We start from the raw sequence: 17,178 nt of genomic DNA, 5'->3' as shown, positions 1-17,178 counted from the left end.
GCCCAGGTATCGAAGGCTTTTTCATCCCTGGCAACCAGAGCAGCCTACCACAGAAGGTGGAGAATCCAACAACAACCTAAACACAAATGAAGAGCAAGCTTTTTTATTTAAACTGTATATATATATATATATATATATATATATATATATATATATATATATATATATATATATATATATATATATATATATCTGCAGAAATGATCTTATGATGTTATTTAGAGAAGTTTATGGAAAAGGAACTTGAATAATGTAGACTCTGATTACAGTGCATATTATAAGAATATTTTAGCAAACTTACTTCAAATTAACTATATCTTCAGAAAGTTCTAATAATTTTGTTTAGAAAAAATTTACAGAAAAGGAATGTGGATACTTTAGATTCATATTACAGTGCTCATTGTAAGAATATTTAAGAATTTGTTTTCAAATGAAGTATATCTGCAGAAAATTTCTAATGTTTATGTTCATAGAAGTCTATGAAAAATTTTGTGATATGTATAAGACAAGGATATGGAAAAAGCTGATTGTTCTGAGAATGATGTATGTACAATCTATCCTATGATTCTCTTTAAAGACAAGTCTACCCTCACCAGCAGTGATTCCTAGGAATTAGAAAATTTCCTCACCACCTTACTTACTGCTTAAGAATATTATCTTTTTTTTATTTCCCCAGTTTTTACTGTGTTTGTGCAAATTAACAGCCATTTTGGGATTTATTTTATATTTAGTGGCAACAGAAAAAATTTATGTGATTCTTCTCAAAATTTTTTAACAAAAAGGGTTAAATCATGCTCTACTTTTACCCAAAACAAAGGCATTCTCCCAATATCTTCTTTCTTTTCACCAAGACATTGAATTGTAAAAGTCCACTAGGATCTTACTTGAATCTCCCCCTCCTGGTTGAATTTGTGCTGGTAGAATAATAAAGGTTTTGGTTGGACTTGGCACTGGGAGAGAAACTACAAGGCAAGAAGCCAAACTGACTCTTTTTCTGACTGGCTTGGTTTATTAATTCTTTATGGTTACCTTGCTTCAGACCTGTTTACCCAGGGTTGGAAATACAGCATGTGGGGTGATTTTATAGAATAATAACACTTTTTATTCTTGACTATTCAGCCATTTTTTTAGAATCAATTACTATTATACTAATCTTTCTTCACTTTGGAAGGCCTGCCCTCACAAGTCTCCATTTATTTATTTTTTGGTTTGGTTTGGTTTTGGGGCCACATCAATGATGCTCAGGGATTACACCTAGTTCTGCACTCAGAAATCACTCCTGGCTGTTCTCTGGAGACCATCTGGGATGTTGGAATCAAATCAGATCAGTCAATTGCAAGACATGTGCACTACATGCTATACTATCATAGGCTCTGATTATTTGTTTATATATACTAGTTTTGCTGAGAAATAGAATTCATGATCTGAAATAAAACAACCTATACAGACATTATAAATAATAAACTTAACATGGTTTTGTTTTTCTAATTGTAAAATTATTTATCTGAGCATGAATAATGCAATTAAAATATTTTTCTGAGATGTAATTTATTTGGTACTAGGTTATTAGTTTTAGATTTTACTCTTATTGACCTTTTAAAGCTTCTGGATACATTCATAATTATTTTTTGATGGGCAAATGCACTGAGGATCAACAGTGCTTTTTGATGTAAGAAGTTTGGAAATATTTCTTTTCTTTTTATTTGTCTTTATATAATTCTGATGTATGCAATTTGAGTTAAGATGGCATGATTCTTTTTCATTTTACTTATCATTATTGTAGGATCAGTTTCCCCCCCAAGGGACCAAATTCGTTTTTCTCAATTAAGAAAGAAAGACTCTTTCATTTTCTCTTGGTATGGGGAACTTAAATCCTTTGAGGCTTTGTTGGCTTTGAAAGTTTAATACCATCACTTAAACCATATAGATTATTTCAAATTAAGAGCAATGATGTTCATAGAGACTAAGAAATGCTCCTCTTCTTGCCTTAGTCTTATATTTTCCCTAATCAGAAAAGAATATCTTCTTTGTTCTCTGAGTACCTCATATTTTTACACTCAGCAAGAGATGAATTTATTCCTTCCATATCATAAGACCACCGCTTTCTATAATCATACTATGATACCTTACCATGGTTAGCATTTTACTTTGGATCTTACAATCATAAAAATTTGCTTCAAACTAACTTTGGGTTGTTTTTTTAAATTTGATCTATTTTTGGGGGGGTCACATTCTGGCTCTGGATTCAGAAATCGCTCTTGGCAGGCTTGGGGAACCATATAGGATGCCAGGAATCAAACCAGAGTCTATTCGAGGTTGGCCACATACAAGGCAAACACCCTATCACTGTGTTATCGCTCCAGCCCAAATTCTACCTTTTTTTGATGTTAATGTATTTATCTGTCCCTCATCAGAGCACTCTATATGGAAAATTTCCCTAGAGCACCACACTTGCTAGGTTATGAACTGTTATACATCTATTATATCGTTTTAATACAATTTTTATCAGGTTATTATTTAGCTTCTTTGTTTTCTTTAATAGTTTCTTTTTGTTTGGGTTTCTCCTTTTACATTTTTGGGGGGTGGGAAGATACACAAGGGTTAATACTGGCTTTGCATTTATAAATTACTCCTTGCAAGCTCAGGGGACCATATGGAATTCTAGGGATAAAACCTGGATCAAATGTGCTATTTACTCTAGTCCTATCTGTCTGTCTGTCTGTCAGTCAGTCTGTCTATCTATCTATATATCATCGATCTATCTATCCATCCATCTATCTATCAATCAACTATCTATAATCTATCTGGTTTTGGGTACATATAGCAGCACTCCAGGGTTATTTTAGCACTAAGCAAGAACCCTAAGCGCTATATATTGCTCCAGTCTAAAGTATTGATTTTATTTTAATAAAAATTATGCACCTGTTGGGGCCGAAGTGATGGTGTAGTGGTAGGACTTTTGCCTTACACGTGGCTGACGTAGGATGGACCGAGGTTAGATTTCCAGTGTCCATATGGTCTCCTAAGTCAGGAGCTATTTCTAAATGCAGAGCCAGGAGTAACCCTCGAGTGCACTGGATGTGGCCCAAAAAACAAAAACAAAAACAAAATAAAAATAAAAATATGCATCTGTGGTATCATGTGGTGGAAAAATTGAGGGAAGAGCTTGGGCAAATTTAAGGAAAGAACTAGGATATTATTTTGACTATCAAAATGTCATAGTTCATTAAATTTATTAGCCATATACTTGCAAATATGTAAATTAATTTCATTTATGAAAATAAAACTTATATAATAAATTTTTAATGCTTCCAGTAAAAATAAATTTTTAAAGCAGGCAGAGAAATAGAACAGCACTTTCCTTTCATGCAGCTTAAGTGGTTTGATCCCAGCAGCTTTTGATCTCCTGAGCTACACCTGCCAGTAGTGATCTCTGAGTATAGAGCCAGGAGTAAGTCCTGAGTCCTGCAGACTGTGACCCTCCCCCAAAAATAATAAAAATAAACTTTTATTTTAAATGTCACAGAATGCTAACTAACACTTTGAGAAACAAACCTTCCCTGAGGCAAATGTTTTGATCGTCTGGATAAAAATATTAATTACTGAAATTGGGTCAGTTATGTTATTTAGTACTTTTTAAATGATTCATAATGCATAGTACTTATTCATTTAATTATTAAAGTAAAATATTTTACAATAAAGTATTATTAAAGTAAAATAAAATAAATAAAATTATAAAATAAAATATTATTAAAGTCAATTAAATAAAGTAAAATTATTAAAGTAAAATATAATTTTCCTAGGTAGTAGTGCACAAGGAAATAAGAAGAAAATAATTATTAATTTTATTAAGACAAGAAATACATGTGTAAAGATTAAAAAACTTAAAATTTTAAGTAATTTTAACCACTGAATAGTTATAAAATGGCATGCACATATTGCTTTGCTACCTATTAGTAGAAGGTGATATTGATGAATATATCTATGAATGGATTATCCTAAAATGAAACATCTAATGACCTGCAGTATGTCCATTCTACAGTCCCCTTGTCTGGGGTTATGTTGCTATTTGCAGTTTACCTGTGAATTATACATCTTTACTAAAGAATCAATCCAACTTCTTTCAACATAGCTATTTTCTAATATATGTTTCCAGTTTGTGTGCAAGTTGTGGTATAGGATCTTTTTCTTAATTCACTTTCACTTTCTTCCATTTCCCTATTTCTAAATTATTTGCTGCATTTAGTTTCCTGAGAATTATTTTACCCAATTTCTATCAATTAAAAGGAATTGAGTCATGAATGCCTTGAAATGTTTTATAAATATATTTTAGTCATTATATTATGTGACAACTCTATTTTTAAATTTTAGTAATTTTTGGCCTAACGAATTTGCATGAGAATTCATAAATTAGATTAAAATATGGAGCGAATTTTGAAATTATCTATAATTTCTGAAACATATAATGTTCATCTGGTTAACATCATATGTTGGGTATATTAGTTGTGATTTTTGTTTTTGCTTTTGGGCCACACCCTGTGATGCTCAGGCATTACTCCTGGCTATGTGCTCAGAAATTGCTCCTGGCTTGAGGGACCATATAGGACACCAGGGGATCAAACCATGGTCTGTCCTAGATCGGCCACATGCAAGGCAAATGCCCTATTGCTGTGTTATCGCTGTCCCCAACTTGTGAATTTTATAAATAAGATTATACTTACACGTGATGAATAGTTATTATAAAATGACTCTAACTTTTAAAAACTACTTTTCAGGGTCAGAATTGTAGCATAGGTGAATGCTTTTCAGCCCAAATGTCCTCCCCAGAAATCCATATGGTTTTAGAGCCCCACCAGGTATACTCCGCCAAAAAGAACCGTCCCCAAAATAATATAGTTCATCTTATGTTTAACTGATAGGTATAATTTAAATTAGTCCAGTGATAGTTTATGCCATACTAAGAATCTATCTAGAGTTTGCCCTTTCTCAAGTATTTGAACAATTTTGTTTGTTGATTCCCCATTCTGTTTCACATTTAAAAATTTTCAATATATCTTAGTGTTTATATTATTTTGTTTATATATGTTAAAATATTCAACATTGTGAAGAAAATAACAGCTTAGTAACATAAAGTGACAATATGAATACTCTGACATAAAAATGCAATTATGTTTATTTATGTTTGTATTATTGACTACATCTATAAAATAAACACCTTCTCAAAATGTAATATTCTACATAAAATTGTTCACTCTGTATTTTTTGCCTCAAGATGGTTCATCATATATGATGAAAAATAATTGTTAGATAAGTATATAAAATTTAACATTCAGTCCCACTGATTATGTACTTTCAGGTACAATACTTCCCAGCTACCAGAAAGTAGAGGGATGTTATGAAACATTTCACAAATTGAAATAGGCAAAGTGAAAAGGCAATACTACTATTTTACATAAAAAAATTTTTGAGCATTCTCAGGCCCTCGAAAATAACCTACCAAATCAAAAGTAAGGAAAATAATAGTAATACTTATTAAAGGCAGAAGTGCTCTTATATACAATCTGTATTGTTATTTCTAGGGAAGGAGATTGGACTTACCACTCTTACTGCTCAGGTTGAAGTACTGTCTCTAAAAAGGCTACTGCTAATCAAGCACAAAGTATTAATTTCACTTTTCCCTTTTTCTTCTAAAAACAAACATCCAAGGGGAGGATTTCTTTCAGTCAATAAAGGCAGGGATGAATATATAGCTTGTGTAATAGTGAAGTGGTATAACGTGAGCTTTTAAAGGAGGGGGTACTTTTATGGGCTATTTGATATTGACCTTGAATGCTGAAAGCACAACACACAACAGTTTGAAAGTACAGTCAGTTTGATAAGTTTTGGAACAGAATGTGCCTGAAATGAAAGAACTCTGCATTCTTTATCTCAATGTGAACCCTCGAGGCTTAGCAACAGACTAGTAGGAAAAATACTTGCATTTGTGTTTGAGTGAGGAAGAACTCGTGGATCTTTTTAAACATTAGAATAATAACTGCAAGAGAGTCTTCCCACACACATTTATCTGTCTGTGCTTATTCTTATTAAGTGCTAGATTCTTGGCAGGTATTGATGAATTTGAAAAGTATAGACTTTGAAGGATATAGTCTATTCATTGGGTCTGAGTACCCAACAGCAGGTACGGCACTTGTCTTGTATGTGGCCAACTCACTTTCCAAGCCCAGGATCTTATATAGTCCACTGAGCCTGTCAGGAGTGATTACTGAGCACAGGGCCAGGAGTAAACCCTTAGCACCACCGGGTATGACCCAAATGCCATAATATATATATATATATATATATATATATATATATATGTATATACATATATATATATATAAAACCCATAAAGAAACAAACAAAAAACAACCAAAAAGAATCAGACCCATAGCTAACATTTATATATATTTTAAAAAGTTATGGCATAAAGTATCTGGTATTAATTGTGAACAGAGAAGGAGAAAGTCTATGACAGTATTTTTCCATTTTTTTTCTTTTTGTGACTTTGGTCCTCATCAGACCTCATTTCATTCCTGTGCACTCCTACTGATTGACCCCTTGTCTTATGCAAGGCCTTCATTTATAGAATTTTCAACTATCGCATCCTATGTGCCCACATGGGGCGCTGATTCCTAACACACGGGGCCCTGAGCCACGTGGGGCTCAGAGTTGAGGAACACTATGAGGCATTCTAAGGCACTAAAGCACTAAGAATTTTTTTTTTCTGTGATCAGAGAGATAGTGCAGGAATTAAGGCAGAGCCTTGCATGTCTCTGATGCCAATTCAATCCCCAGTGCCAGGTGGTTCATCAGACATCGGTGGGTGCAGCCCTGGTGGTTCCTAAGCACCTCAGGATACAACCCATGAGAATTCCCTACAATGGTGACCCCCATACTCCTTCCACTTCAGGTCCGAACATTACAGTTTCGTCAGGTTTTCACATTGAATTGCCAGCTCATTTTGATTATAACTATTAGCAAGAGATGGGCCCCAAGCCTCTTCAAAACTGTTTGGGAAGCTCTGCTTAATCTCCAAAATAAAATCCTCTCTGATGAAGTGATACTAGTCTGAAGCATGAGAATTAAGCTTGCAAAGAGGAGCAGAGCTGTCATGACTGAGAGGAGCAGAAGTAGAAAACACATCAAGTAACCCAGTAGAGTTTGGTTAGAACATTGTGAGGTAGGAAAAGATGAATTAGACAAAGAGACTACGAGTGAGGCACATTTAAATACTATGATGCACATAAACTCTATATCTATTTGAATATCTTGAATATGTGTGTATAAATATAGAAGACCATTTTATTCCGTTAAAAACTTTGTATCATAACATAACAAAGTAAGAGAGAGTTGAAATTGAATCCCTTCAAAAATTAATTTTTTACACTTTAAGATATCTACATGATGAAAATTCGATATTTCTCCCAAATCTTTAATCTTTACTCAACAGGATCTACTTAAAGAATCATTCTGCAATATATATACATATATACGTATATGTATATTATATTGCTTTAATCCTAAGTAACACGATTACGAGACATTTCCCTTTGATATCTCTGTCACTTTTTTAAAAAAGCTTCTCTCTTAAATAAAGAAGAAAAAAATTACCCGTGACACTGACAACAGAAAGATGTAAGGTGAATACACATGTAGAACCCGGAGCTTCACATTCCTCCCAGATCTACCGGAAGGCGAGCAGGCAAGAGCACGCGAAATGAATTAAAATGCTTGTCACCCAGTGGATTCGGGCAGGGGGCAGTCTTTAAGACCCAGTATTTGTCTGGAGAGGAAATGTTGCTTTTTGACAGATGAGAGAAATCCCCTCCGTGCTGGCTGTGGGAAGAGAGAAGTGAAGTCAGTCACCTGGTGGTGAAGGCCAGTAAAACAGCAAAGCCTGAGCCGGAGGAAAATTTTTTCTCTCCCTCTCTCTCTCTCTGGCGCTCTGTCTCCCTTCTCCCTCTTCTCTCTCGGTAGGATCCACCTCCTAGTCTCTCAACTCTCGCTCTCTCGCTCTCTCTCTTTTAAACCATAACCTTCAAAGGAGAACGTTCCCTTTAGACTTTATTATCTTCTTTTCCCCCCACTGAGAGCATACCTCTTAGCTGCAAGACATTTTTTAAGTCTATGCAGGACTTCGGGGATTTGGTGATCTTGCCGGGGAAAATTGATCATTGCTAATGCCAGGGACTCACATTGTGCTAAATTAGCTACCAGAGTAAAGCCCGGCGGAGGAGGAAGGCTTTTATCATAGACTCTTCTCTCCAGTTTCAACACATTTGCTTGAAATTTGCCGCATGATGCTGTCCAGGGAAGCAGCCTTTTTTCTTGGGATGCAGCAATTCGCTGGTTTCTAAGCTTATTGCAGAAGAAATAATCTTAAAAAAAAAAATACATATAAAAAACAAAAGCAGAGTGGATTTTCCTTCCCGGCTGGATTCGACTGAACTGTGTTTTGGGCACCGCGGTCAAGATCACCTGTCACCAAATTCTTGGGAGGAAGTAAAAACAAAGTGAATTCTCATTATTATTTATTTATCTATCTATTTTTTAACGGGTGGAGGCTTCCCGTGATCACGGAGAATGAGACTGAGAGAAGCTGCCAAGGCTTGGAGGAGGATAAAGCTGAGTTTAGGCTGGAAACTAAAAGACTAGATTGTTTGGGGGTGCAACTTGCCCGGGTCCTCCTCTCCACTTCGTCTAGTTTCGCTCCATGGACAGATCCACCAACCTGGACATTGAGGAGCTCAAGGTACGTGCCACGGTCCAGGTGGGCGTCGTTGCTTGCTGTCGTCGCTGCTCTCTCTCTCTCTCTCTCTCTCTCTCTCTCTCTCTCTCTCTCTCTCTCTCTCTCTCTCTCTCTCTCTCTCTCTCTCTCCCACTCTCTCTCCTCGCGCTGCTACAATAGTTGGTGGCCCCGTGGGACAGTGAGTGTGCATTTGGGGGTGCAGAGTACCCGAGCGCAGGCGCCCCCTACAAGGACCGAGGACGTGGACATAGAGGGTGGCTTTTCGGAGCTCGGCTGGCACCCTCGGGCTGGGCTCCTTCCCTGCCAGCTCCTCCCGAACGCCGTCACCCCGTCTTCCTCCTCCTCTTCCTCCTCCACCTCTTGTGTTTCTTCTTCCTCCTCGCCAATTACAGCTGCACTTGGGGGACCGGCCCCGGCTGCACATTCTGATGGCACAGCAAAGTTGCAGGAGCTGCCGGCCACTTGGCCGCCTCTCCTAAGGATCCCCCACCCCGGATCGCCCACGTCTACTATTGGATTCGCACCAAAGGGGGTGTCACGGGGTGAAGGCTCGTCCCCACACTCCGCCTATACCCCAACCCCCCAAATCCGTTCACTAGAGCACTTTAAGGCAATTGCCCCTGGGCACGAACTCATGGCGCTCGCTCTCGGCACCCCGCGGCCAGAGAGGGGGAGACTGGAAGAGTGTCCCCGCTGGTCCCGCTGCAGCCCCCGTGCTAGGGCGCGAGGCTGGGGAAACGGGGCGCAGAGCCTGCCGGAGGGGAGGCATCCCCCAGCTGCCTCCGGACCCCGATCGGGGTTCTGGACTCACTCCTGCCCGCCCGGTCCCCTAGCCGCGCCCTCACCTTCTCCCCCTCTGGTCCAGTCCCCGAACCCAGGGGCGCCTGGGGGAGCCTCCAGATGGACAGTTCCCCCCTCAGTTTGTGGGTCAAGCAGCGTGCAGTGTGTCCCTGTTTGTTGTTGTTGTTGTTGGCTTGTAGTTGCTTTCTAAAAAAAACAACAACAACTAAAGAGCCATACAAAACTTAGGGGGAAAGATCAACAAACCACAAAATAATTTAAATGTCCCGCTCCCTTTAAATTAAAGGCGGTAAAGGGGGGCGATTCTGCTAGCAGCCTTGGCTTTTCTTCCCCCATCCTTTCTGAGTCCTAGGCATTTAATACACTCTACTCTATGGATTTCAGAGGGCGATGTGATTATTTTATAAACGAGCGATCCCGTTGACATGGACCCTTGTTCAAGTGTGAGGACTTTTAGACACCCCCTCCCTGCTGGGGACACTTGTACTAGGAGAGGTTTGCTCCTTTGCTGGAAAAAATGCGTTTGCTAGTGAGCTGAGAGTGCTAGAGAAATCCCCTGTAGAGGGCAAAAGTCTACCCAGATAGGCTGCTGTCTGCCAGGGTCAGTCAGTAAGCCAACCGCCTGAATCCAGTTGTGAAATGAGGACCCTAGAATTCTCTTGGTGCTCCAATTTGCCAAGAAGAAGGCATGAGGTGGGCTTTGTGTTATGGAGTGTGTTATGGGCTACAGGTGGAGTGGAGTGGAGAAAGAGATTGAGCAGAAGAACTTGTACACATTTGCTGGAAAAAGTACAGTGGAAGCTAATAGTTGCCCTATTTAATGGTGGAGAATAAGTTTTTGAGAGGCCAAGGTCAGAATCTATAGACCTTGGCGTGGAATAGAGGTCGGCTGTGTCTCCTATTATCTCTGTACCAGTACTAAGACAATATGTTTGCCATTGTATTTGAAAGCAGTGGAACCTATTCCGACACATTCCAGAAGAGGGGGGAGAAATGCGAAGAGCACAAAAATAAAACAAGGCTTGTGGTATATATTCCATGCAGATGCAATTTCCAGATTATTATTGTTATTCTTATTTAATAGAGGGTATAAGTATGACACGGAGGAAAGCATTTTCTAACGGGAAATGGAAGGGGAAATGATTGAAAGCCATCATTTCCCCTGGTAACCCATTAGATTTCTCCTAGCCTATCTCCTTCCGAACTCTGGCACTACTAAATTGTTTAAATCAGCATAAGAGAAACCCCACGGTGGAATCTTGTGTATAGTTTAATAGAAGATTCCAGTTTAACCCTCTACAACTAAGTGTTAAATCAGAGATTCTAAAGTTAGACCGATAGGCTGTATGGGAGAGATAGCAACCAAGGATAGGAAGAGCTTAGGCTTGAGAAGTAATGAAGTTTGGGGAAGCAATGAAGAAACATCAGAGGCAAAAAATCTGCTGAAGTTGCAAGAAAATTATGTCAGGGGCAAGTTACTCTTGAGATTTAAAATTAGCAAGAAAGACTGTCACTTCTTATTAGAAAATGTCTAGGGGCTGGAGAGACAGTACAGAGTGTAGGGTGCTTGCCTTGAACACTGCCAAATTTTATCCTCTGGCTTCCCATATGTTTCCCAAGCACTTCCAGTAGTAATTTCTGAAAGCAGAGCCCCCACTCCCTCAAAAATTAAAGAGAAAAATTGTCTAAGGTTCTCTCCTGTGAACTTTAATTCTTTAGAGGACAAAGGGGAGTTCCAAGGGCAGAAAATTTGAGAGTTGACAGGTTTTACACTTCTGCTACATAGAGGCTTTGAAATACACTTTGATGTGTACATACACACATTTTGTTGGAGATGGGTATACTACATATGAAGCAATTTGTTTGAGCTTCCTCTTCTCAACATAGTCTATCGGCTTGTGTTTTCTAGACAATTAAATTGAAGTTATTTTATCCTAGCTTCTCATTGGAAGAGACTCAGATGGTGTTTGGTTAAGAGTGAGTAGAAACATGTTGGCGAGGCTCACTTTTGGGCATGATTTTCTCGCTGACTGTTTTACTTTGATCCAAATATGTGTACAATAAAGCAGATCTATGAGCAATACTCATTGGTAGTTGGTAAATAATTATGCATAATATTTTAAGAATACCCTTTAGCTGAGCTTAGATTATTAGTTGATTTATTAGATAAAACTGCTTCCCTCAGGTTTTTAAAAAGGAAAGTTTTTTAAATTCTTTATTTAACTTTGCTGGAAACTATACTTAATATAGTTTAACTTCTGGATGTACAGCATTGATTTTTTGTATGTTATTTAGTAAATGCAATCATTTGCACATTTTTTAAACTAAAAATAAGCTTTAATAATAAGCTTTAATCCATAGCTGTCATCATAAAACTAAACATAGTATGAATATTAAATGATTTACTGGGGGGGAATAAGATAGAGTTATGTGTATAAAACTTGCAAATGAATGCAAGCATAATTTATCTTCCTTTTGGCAAACCATGAAACTAACAAAACATGTCAAGGTTGAAAGGGAAAGAATTCCCTATCAAAAATTTTTGATCTGTTCTTTTCTTTTGATATTTGTTTGTTTTCCTTCAATGAATATATATAAACTTTTCTCTAGATTTTGCTCTAGTGTTAGTTTTATAAAAGAAATAGCATCTAGTTAACACAAATATGGCCTATCACTTTGGAAATGTGAGTGTTAAGCAGCACTGTTGTTAGAGAAGCACCCTCTTTTCTAAAATATTGAGTGATATAGAATTTTTAGTAGTTGATACATAAAATAGCTTTACTTTTATTTTATCTCTGTATTTGCTTCTTTTAAAAAAGTAACCTACATATGGACCAACATTTGCCAATTATTTTAAGATCTGTCACTTAGAAATTTGCGTTTTGTGATCTTGATACAATTTGTTGAAATGGAATAATTGATTATATTTATGTAAAGCATCTAACTTTGGTGATACTATTTTTTCTTTTTGAAATATGGATTTACTTTCATTTGTAATAATACATAATTGTAAAATAGCACTTTCAAATACAATATTTGTGCATGATTTGTTGATTTTTGTATGATTTGTTTGATTTTCTATGATTTGCATGGAGAAAAATGATGAAATATTTCAGAGTATAGAGCAGTTTTTGCACTTTTATTAAGTGGTTTGTGTTTATCTATTTGTCAGGAAATCTCATTTTATGAGATAAAGTTTTAGAAGTTTCTTAAAACTCCAAAATTAAGTAAAACTTTTCTATAACTTGATAGAAACATAAATAACATAATACTAATTATGCATTTCTCTAATAATTTCTCACTTATTCACATGTAAGGTGGAAAATGATAAACTACATAGTTATTCTTGAGATATAAAAACAACTTTTTAATAAATATAGTTGTACTTGTTAGAATTAATTAAATATGGCCCATTCATTCTTTCTTAATTTTATCTTTTTAAATAAAATTTTACTTACCAAGAATTTTGAAACTTGCCCTAGATTGCCCACAAATTGCTTTCTTTAATAAACCAATTAGGTCATTAAGAAAACATTACACGTGTGAGAAATGATAATCTAGCAAAAAAAAATTGCATAGGTGTTTAAACAAGTAAGTGGTTGACTCAAAAATGCTGAGGTCTTAAACCAAGTCTCATAGTAAATTCTTTCACAATTTCAAATAGGAGAGTTGGTGCTTAGAAGAATTCTAAAATTGTTTTTCCTTTCATCAATAAGATACTTAGCTCAGGAAAGTCAGGCCTGCTGCAGTGTAGGAGGCTTTGTGATGAATGTAAGTAGGTGGGGTTTTTTAATGTTAATCATTCCATAGTGAAAAATAGTACTCTCTAACAAGTGTCATATTTTTAGCAACCTGCTTATGCATTCATATTTTGTTTTAGAATAAGGAAACATATTAGTGAATATTGAGTTATTTGGCCTCTTATTTTGAAGACATTATAACCTCTCCATTTAGGAATAGTTCTATTTTCTCTTTTTGACAACAGGAATTAGTCATGAAGATTTAGAAATAGTTAGCCTGATTCTTTCATATGGACTTATATTATTGAAGTTGAAATAAACAGTAGCAAACCATTCAGTTGACAGAGCTGAGAGTACATTTTTGAATGAGTGAAAAGATAATTAAAAAAATATTTTTGAGGGGAGTGTTGCACTTGACTCTTTTAAGAATCTTCAGTAGCCTGCTCTTATCACTAAACATATATTCCAGTCTCTAGAATCCAGTCTCTCTTATTATACCTATGCCAATATCCAGATTTTACCCATTGGAAATATATTGAAATGTGAATATTTAGTAAAATAGAATATTTTAAGATTTATCCACTCAAAACCATAGCTTCTCAAGCTGCCGCAATGCCGTAAGATAATAAATAGATGACCCTTAAAACATTCCTTTTATTGAATATATAGTGAGGCTTCTCATACTATATTAAAATTTCAATTAATTTTGACAGGTATACTTGAAGTTGCTAGGAAAGATGATCACAGACTTTGGTGTAAATTTCTGAATTCTTTGAGTATGTTTTTAAGTTGGTAACTATAATTTAATACATTATTTTCATGTCAGATGCAAGTTTCTAAGCTCAATTGATGAGAATTATATTCTTTGTGATAAAAATGATTAGCTTGGGGCCAGAGAGATAGCACAGCAGTGTTTGCCTTTCAAGCAGCCGACCCAGGAACTAAGGTGGTTGGTTTGAATCCCGGCATCCCATATGGTCCCCCGTGCCTGCCAGGAGCTATTTCTGAGCAGATAGCTAGGAGTAACCCCTGAGTACCTCCGAGTGTGGCTCAAAACAAAACAAAACAAAACAAAATGATTAGCTTGTAAATTTTAATTGGCTAAAATTTAGGTTTTTTTCTGTTTTATGAGGCTAACAACACTTAAAGTAATCATATACCTCAATGAAACTAACTAGTCTTAAACCAACCACAGAATAAAAACATTTAAGAATCATCATCTCTAAGAAAATTATGGTGAATCATATGCTAAAAATCAAAATTGCTTCTCGTGCTTTGAGAGTCTTCTCTGTTCTAAACAATGTTTATTCTGAAAAATATTAATTCCTCTAATTAGATTTTAGAGCACTTTGTTGGTCTAAATAGGTTGCCTAGAATGTTCTATTCTAGTTGACATCAGAAACCTTTCAAAATAAAGGATTTCATTACCAAGCCAAAAAGGACTTAATTGTCATGGCAGTGTCCATCAATGAAACAAGACCTGAAGCTTCAATCTTAGATGTTAATTGAAACAATCAGCTTACACCAAAATGGAGTTAAACAGCAGTTAGAAGAAACCCAAAAACTAAAGTTTTCTCTCCAAATCAAATAGTTTATAACATCTAAGGGCAATTCATTTGGATTCATTCTTGGATCTGATGCACAATTTGAATCAAATTCTTTATTGGGGGGAGACATACCTGGTGACGCTCAGGGGTTACTCCTGGCTATGCACTCAGAAATCGCTCCAGGCTTGGGGGACTATATGGGACTCAGGGGTTCAGAACTGCATGGTCTGTCATCTGGCCCCTGAAACAAATTGGATCAAGAAAGGGAATTGATTCCTTTTGGATTATACAGACCACTGTTGAAAATAAGACTAAACTTTGATCCTGAGAAATCCCAACATGCATGTTGGCCATGGGATCCAGTAGGTAGGGTATGGATTTTATTAAGTTAGTGCTGTTGTAACCAAAAAAATTTTTTTTGGTTATTGGTTTTTAGTTTATAGGCCACACCCGGTGACGCTCAGGGTTACCTCCTGGCTCTGTGCTCAGAAATTGCTCCTGGCTTGGGGGACATATGGAAAACCAGGGGCTAAAACTGCGGTCAATCCTAGGTTAGCATTTGCAAGGCAAGCACCCGAACACTTGTGCCACTGCTCTGGTCCCTGTTGTAACCAATGTTAACTAATCAATTCTTTCTTTCTTTCTTTTTGTTTTCTTTTAGTTTTTGGGTCATACCCGGCAGCCTTCAGTGGCAGGCTTGGGGGACCATATGGGATGGCGGGATTCAAACCAGCGTCATCCTAATGTTGGCCATGTGCAAAGCAAATGCCCTACTGCAGTTCTATCACTCCGGCCCCCAACTAATCAATTATTTCTTAAAAACACATATTTTAGAAGTACACACTATCTAATATTAAGAATTTCTTTCAGGGGCCAGAGGACAGACCATGCAGTTCTGAACCCCTGAGTCCCACGTAGTCCCCCAAGCCAGGAGCGATTTCTGAGTGCATAGCCAGGAGTAACCCCTGAGTGTCACCGGATATCCCCCCCCCCAAAAAAAAAATTTGATTCAAATTGTGCATCGAATCCAAGAAAGATTGTGGTCTATTTACTCTACTACACCAGGACAAAACTAAACGGTAAGACCAAACATTGTCAGATAACAGCCCCAAGCAACTAATCTCTCTCTTCTTGGTTGTCCAGAAATCTGAGTATTATTTTTGAGAATGAAATTTTGTGCCTTCCTAGAAAAAAATTAATTTCAGATTGATAATGTTAATAGAATTATTTTTGTTCTCTAAACAGTTTTACACTTGAACATTCTAATAGATTTGACAGGTAAATATTATATTCTCATTTTAAGGATACCAAAATGGAGACTCAAAAAAGAAATATAGTAAAATGCCTATGATTACAAGAATAATAAATAATGTAATATAAATTAATATCTTGCCTTTTATTTCAAAATTCTTTTTCCTTGTAAATAGAACCAAATATTTTTTTGGTTTTTCGGGCCATACCCTTTTGATGCTCAGGGGTTACTCCTGGCTAAGTTCTCAGAATTTGCCCCTGGCTTGGGGGGACCATATGGGACGCCGGGGGATGGAATCGCAGTCCTTCCTTGGCTAGCGCTTGCAAGGCAGACACCTTACCTCTAGCGCCACCTCACCGGCCCCTAGAACCAAATTTTAAAAGTTAAAAATAATTTGATGTTAGAAATTTTAAATTTTCGGTGGGTGGGAGAAAAAAAAAGAAAAAAAAAGAAATTTTAAATTTTCATAATTTTTGTTGCAAATAAAATGACATTGTAAAATTAAGTCATAGTATTTATGCTTGATACTGAATTATTGTTTATATTACATTGTTTTTACTAACATACTTATTGCTAATAAGAAACTTTGGGTCAAACTATTATTAATTGATATGGTTGCCTAAGAGAAATTGATAGATAATTTAAGTCTGACCAATGAATATCAGTTTCATATTTTAATTCCAGTATTTCAATGTACATACTATGTGCTTCAGCTAACTTCACTAGTCAACCTCATTAGCCACTTGGATCACTGTAAATAATTTCTATTTTTTAGGACTGAAAACTTGAATTGAATTATCATACCTTGCTAGCATTATAGTATATTGTATATTAAGTATTAATTTTGAAGATGAAGGTTAGATTTGAATAATACTGATATTAAATATTATGTATTTATCTTTTATAACCTTGGGAATCTATAATAAACACCAAAGATTTAGTTGATGATAAAATTGCAATTCTCAGTGAAATATTTAAACTGGAAAAGTTAAATATGGTTGTAACATAAGTTGGTTTTTCTATTTTTTTTTTGTTCTGTTTTGTTTTTCG

At 36.3% G+C, this 17,178-nt stretch overlaps 1 protein-coding gene across 1 annotated transcript in view; it reads left to right on the top strand.

Moving 5' to 3' along the window:
• Positions 1–8,091: 8,091 nt before the first annotated feature.
• Positions 8,092–17,178, top strand: part of SGCZ (sarcoglycan zeta) — a 1,030,117-nt gene continuing 1,021,030 nt past the window's right edge. The window contains exon 1 of the mRNA XM_049772438.1: positions 8,092–8,791. Within this exon, the coding sequence (XP_049628395.1) occupies positions 8,753–8,791 (39 nt within the window). The 5' untranslated portion in view covers positions 8,092–8,752. The remainder of the gene's footprint in view (positions 8,792–17,178) is intronic.

Source organism: Suncus etruscus, chromosome 4 (assembly GCF_024139225.1).
Source record: "Suncus etruscus isolate mSunEtr1 chromosome 4, mSunEtr1.pri.cur, whole genome shotgun sequence".
NCBI lineage: Eukaryota > Metazoa > Chordata > Mammalia > Eulipotyphla > Soricidae > Suncus > Suncus etruscus.
This window is presented reverse-complemented; position numbering and strand designations above follow the sequence as displayed.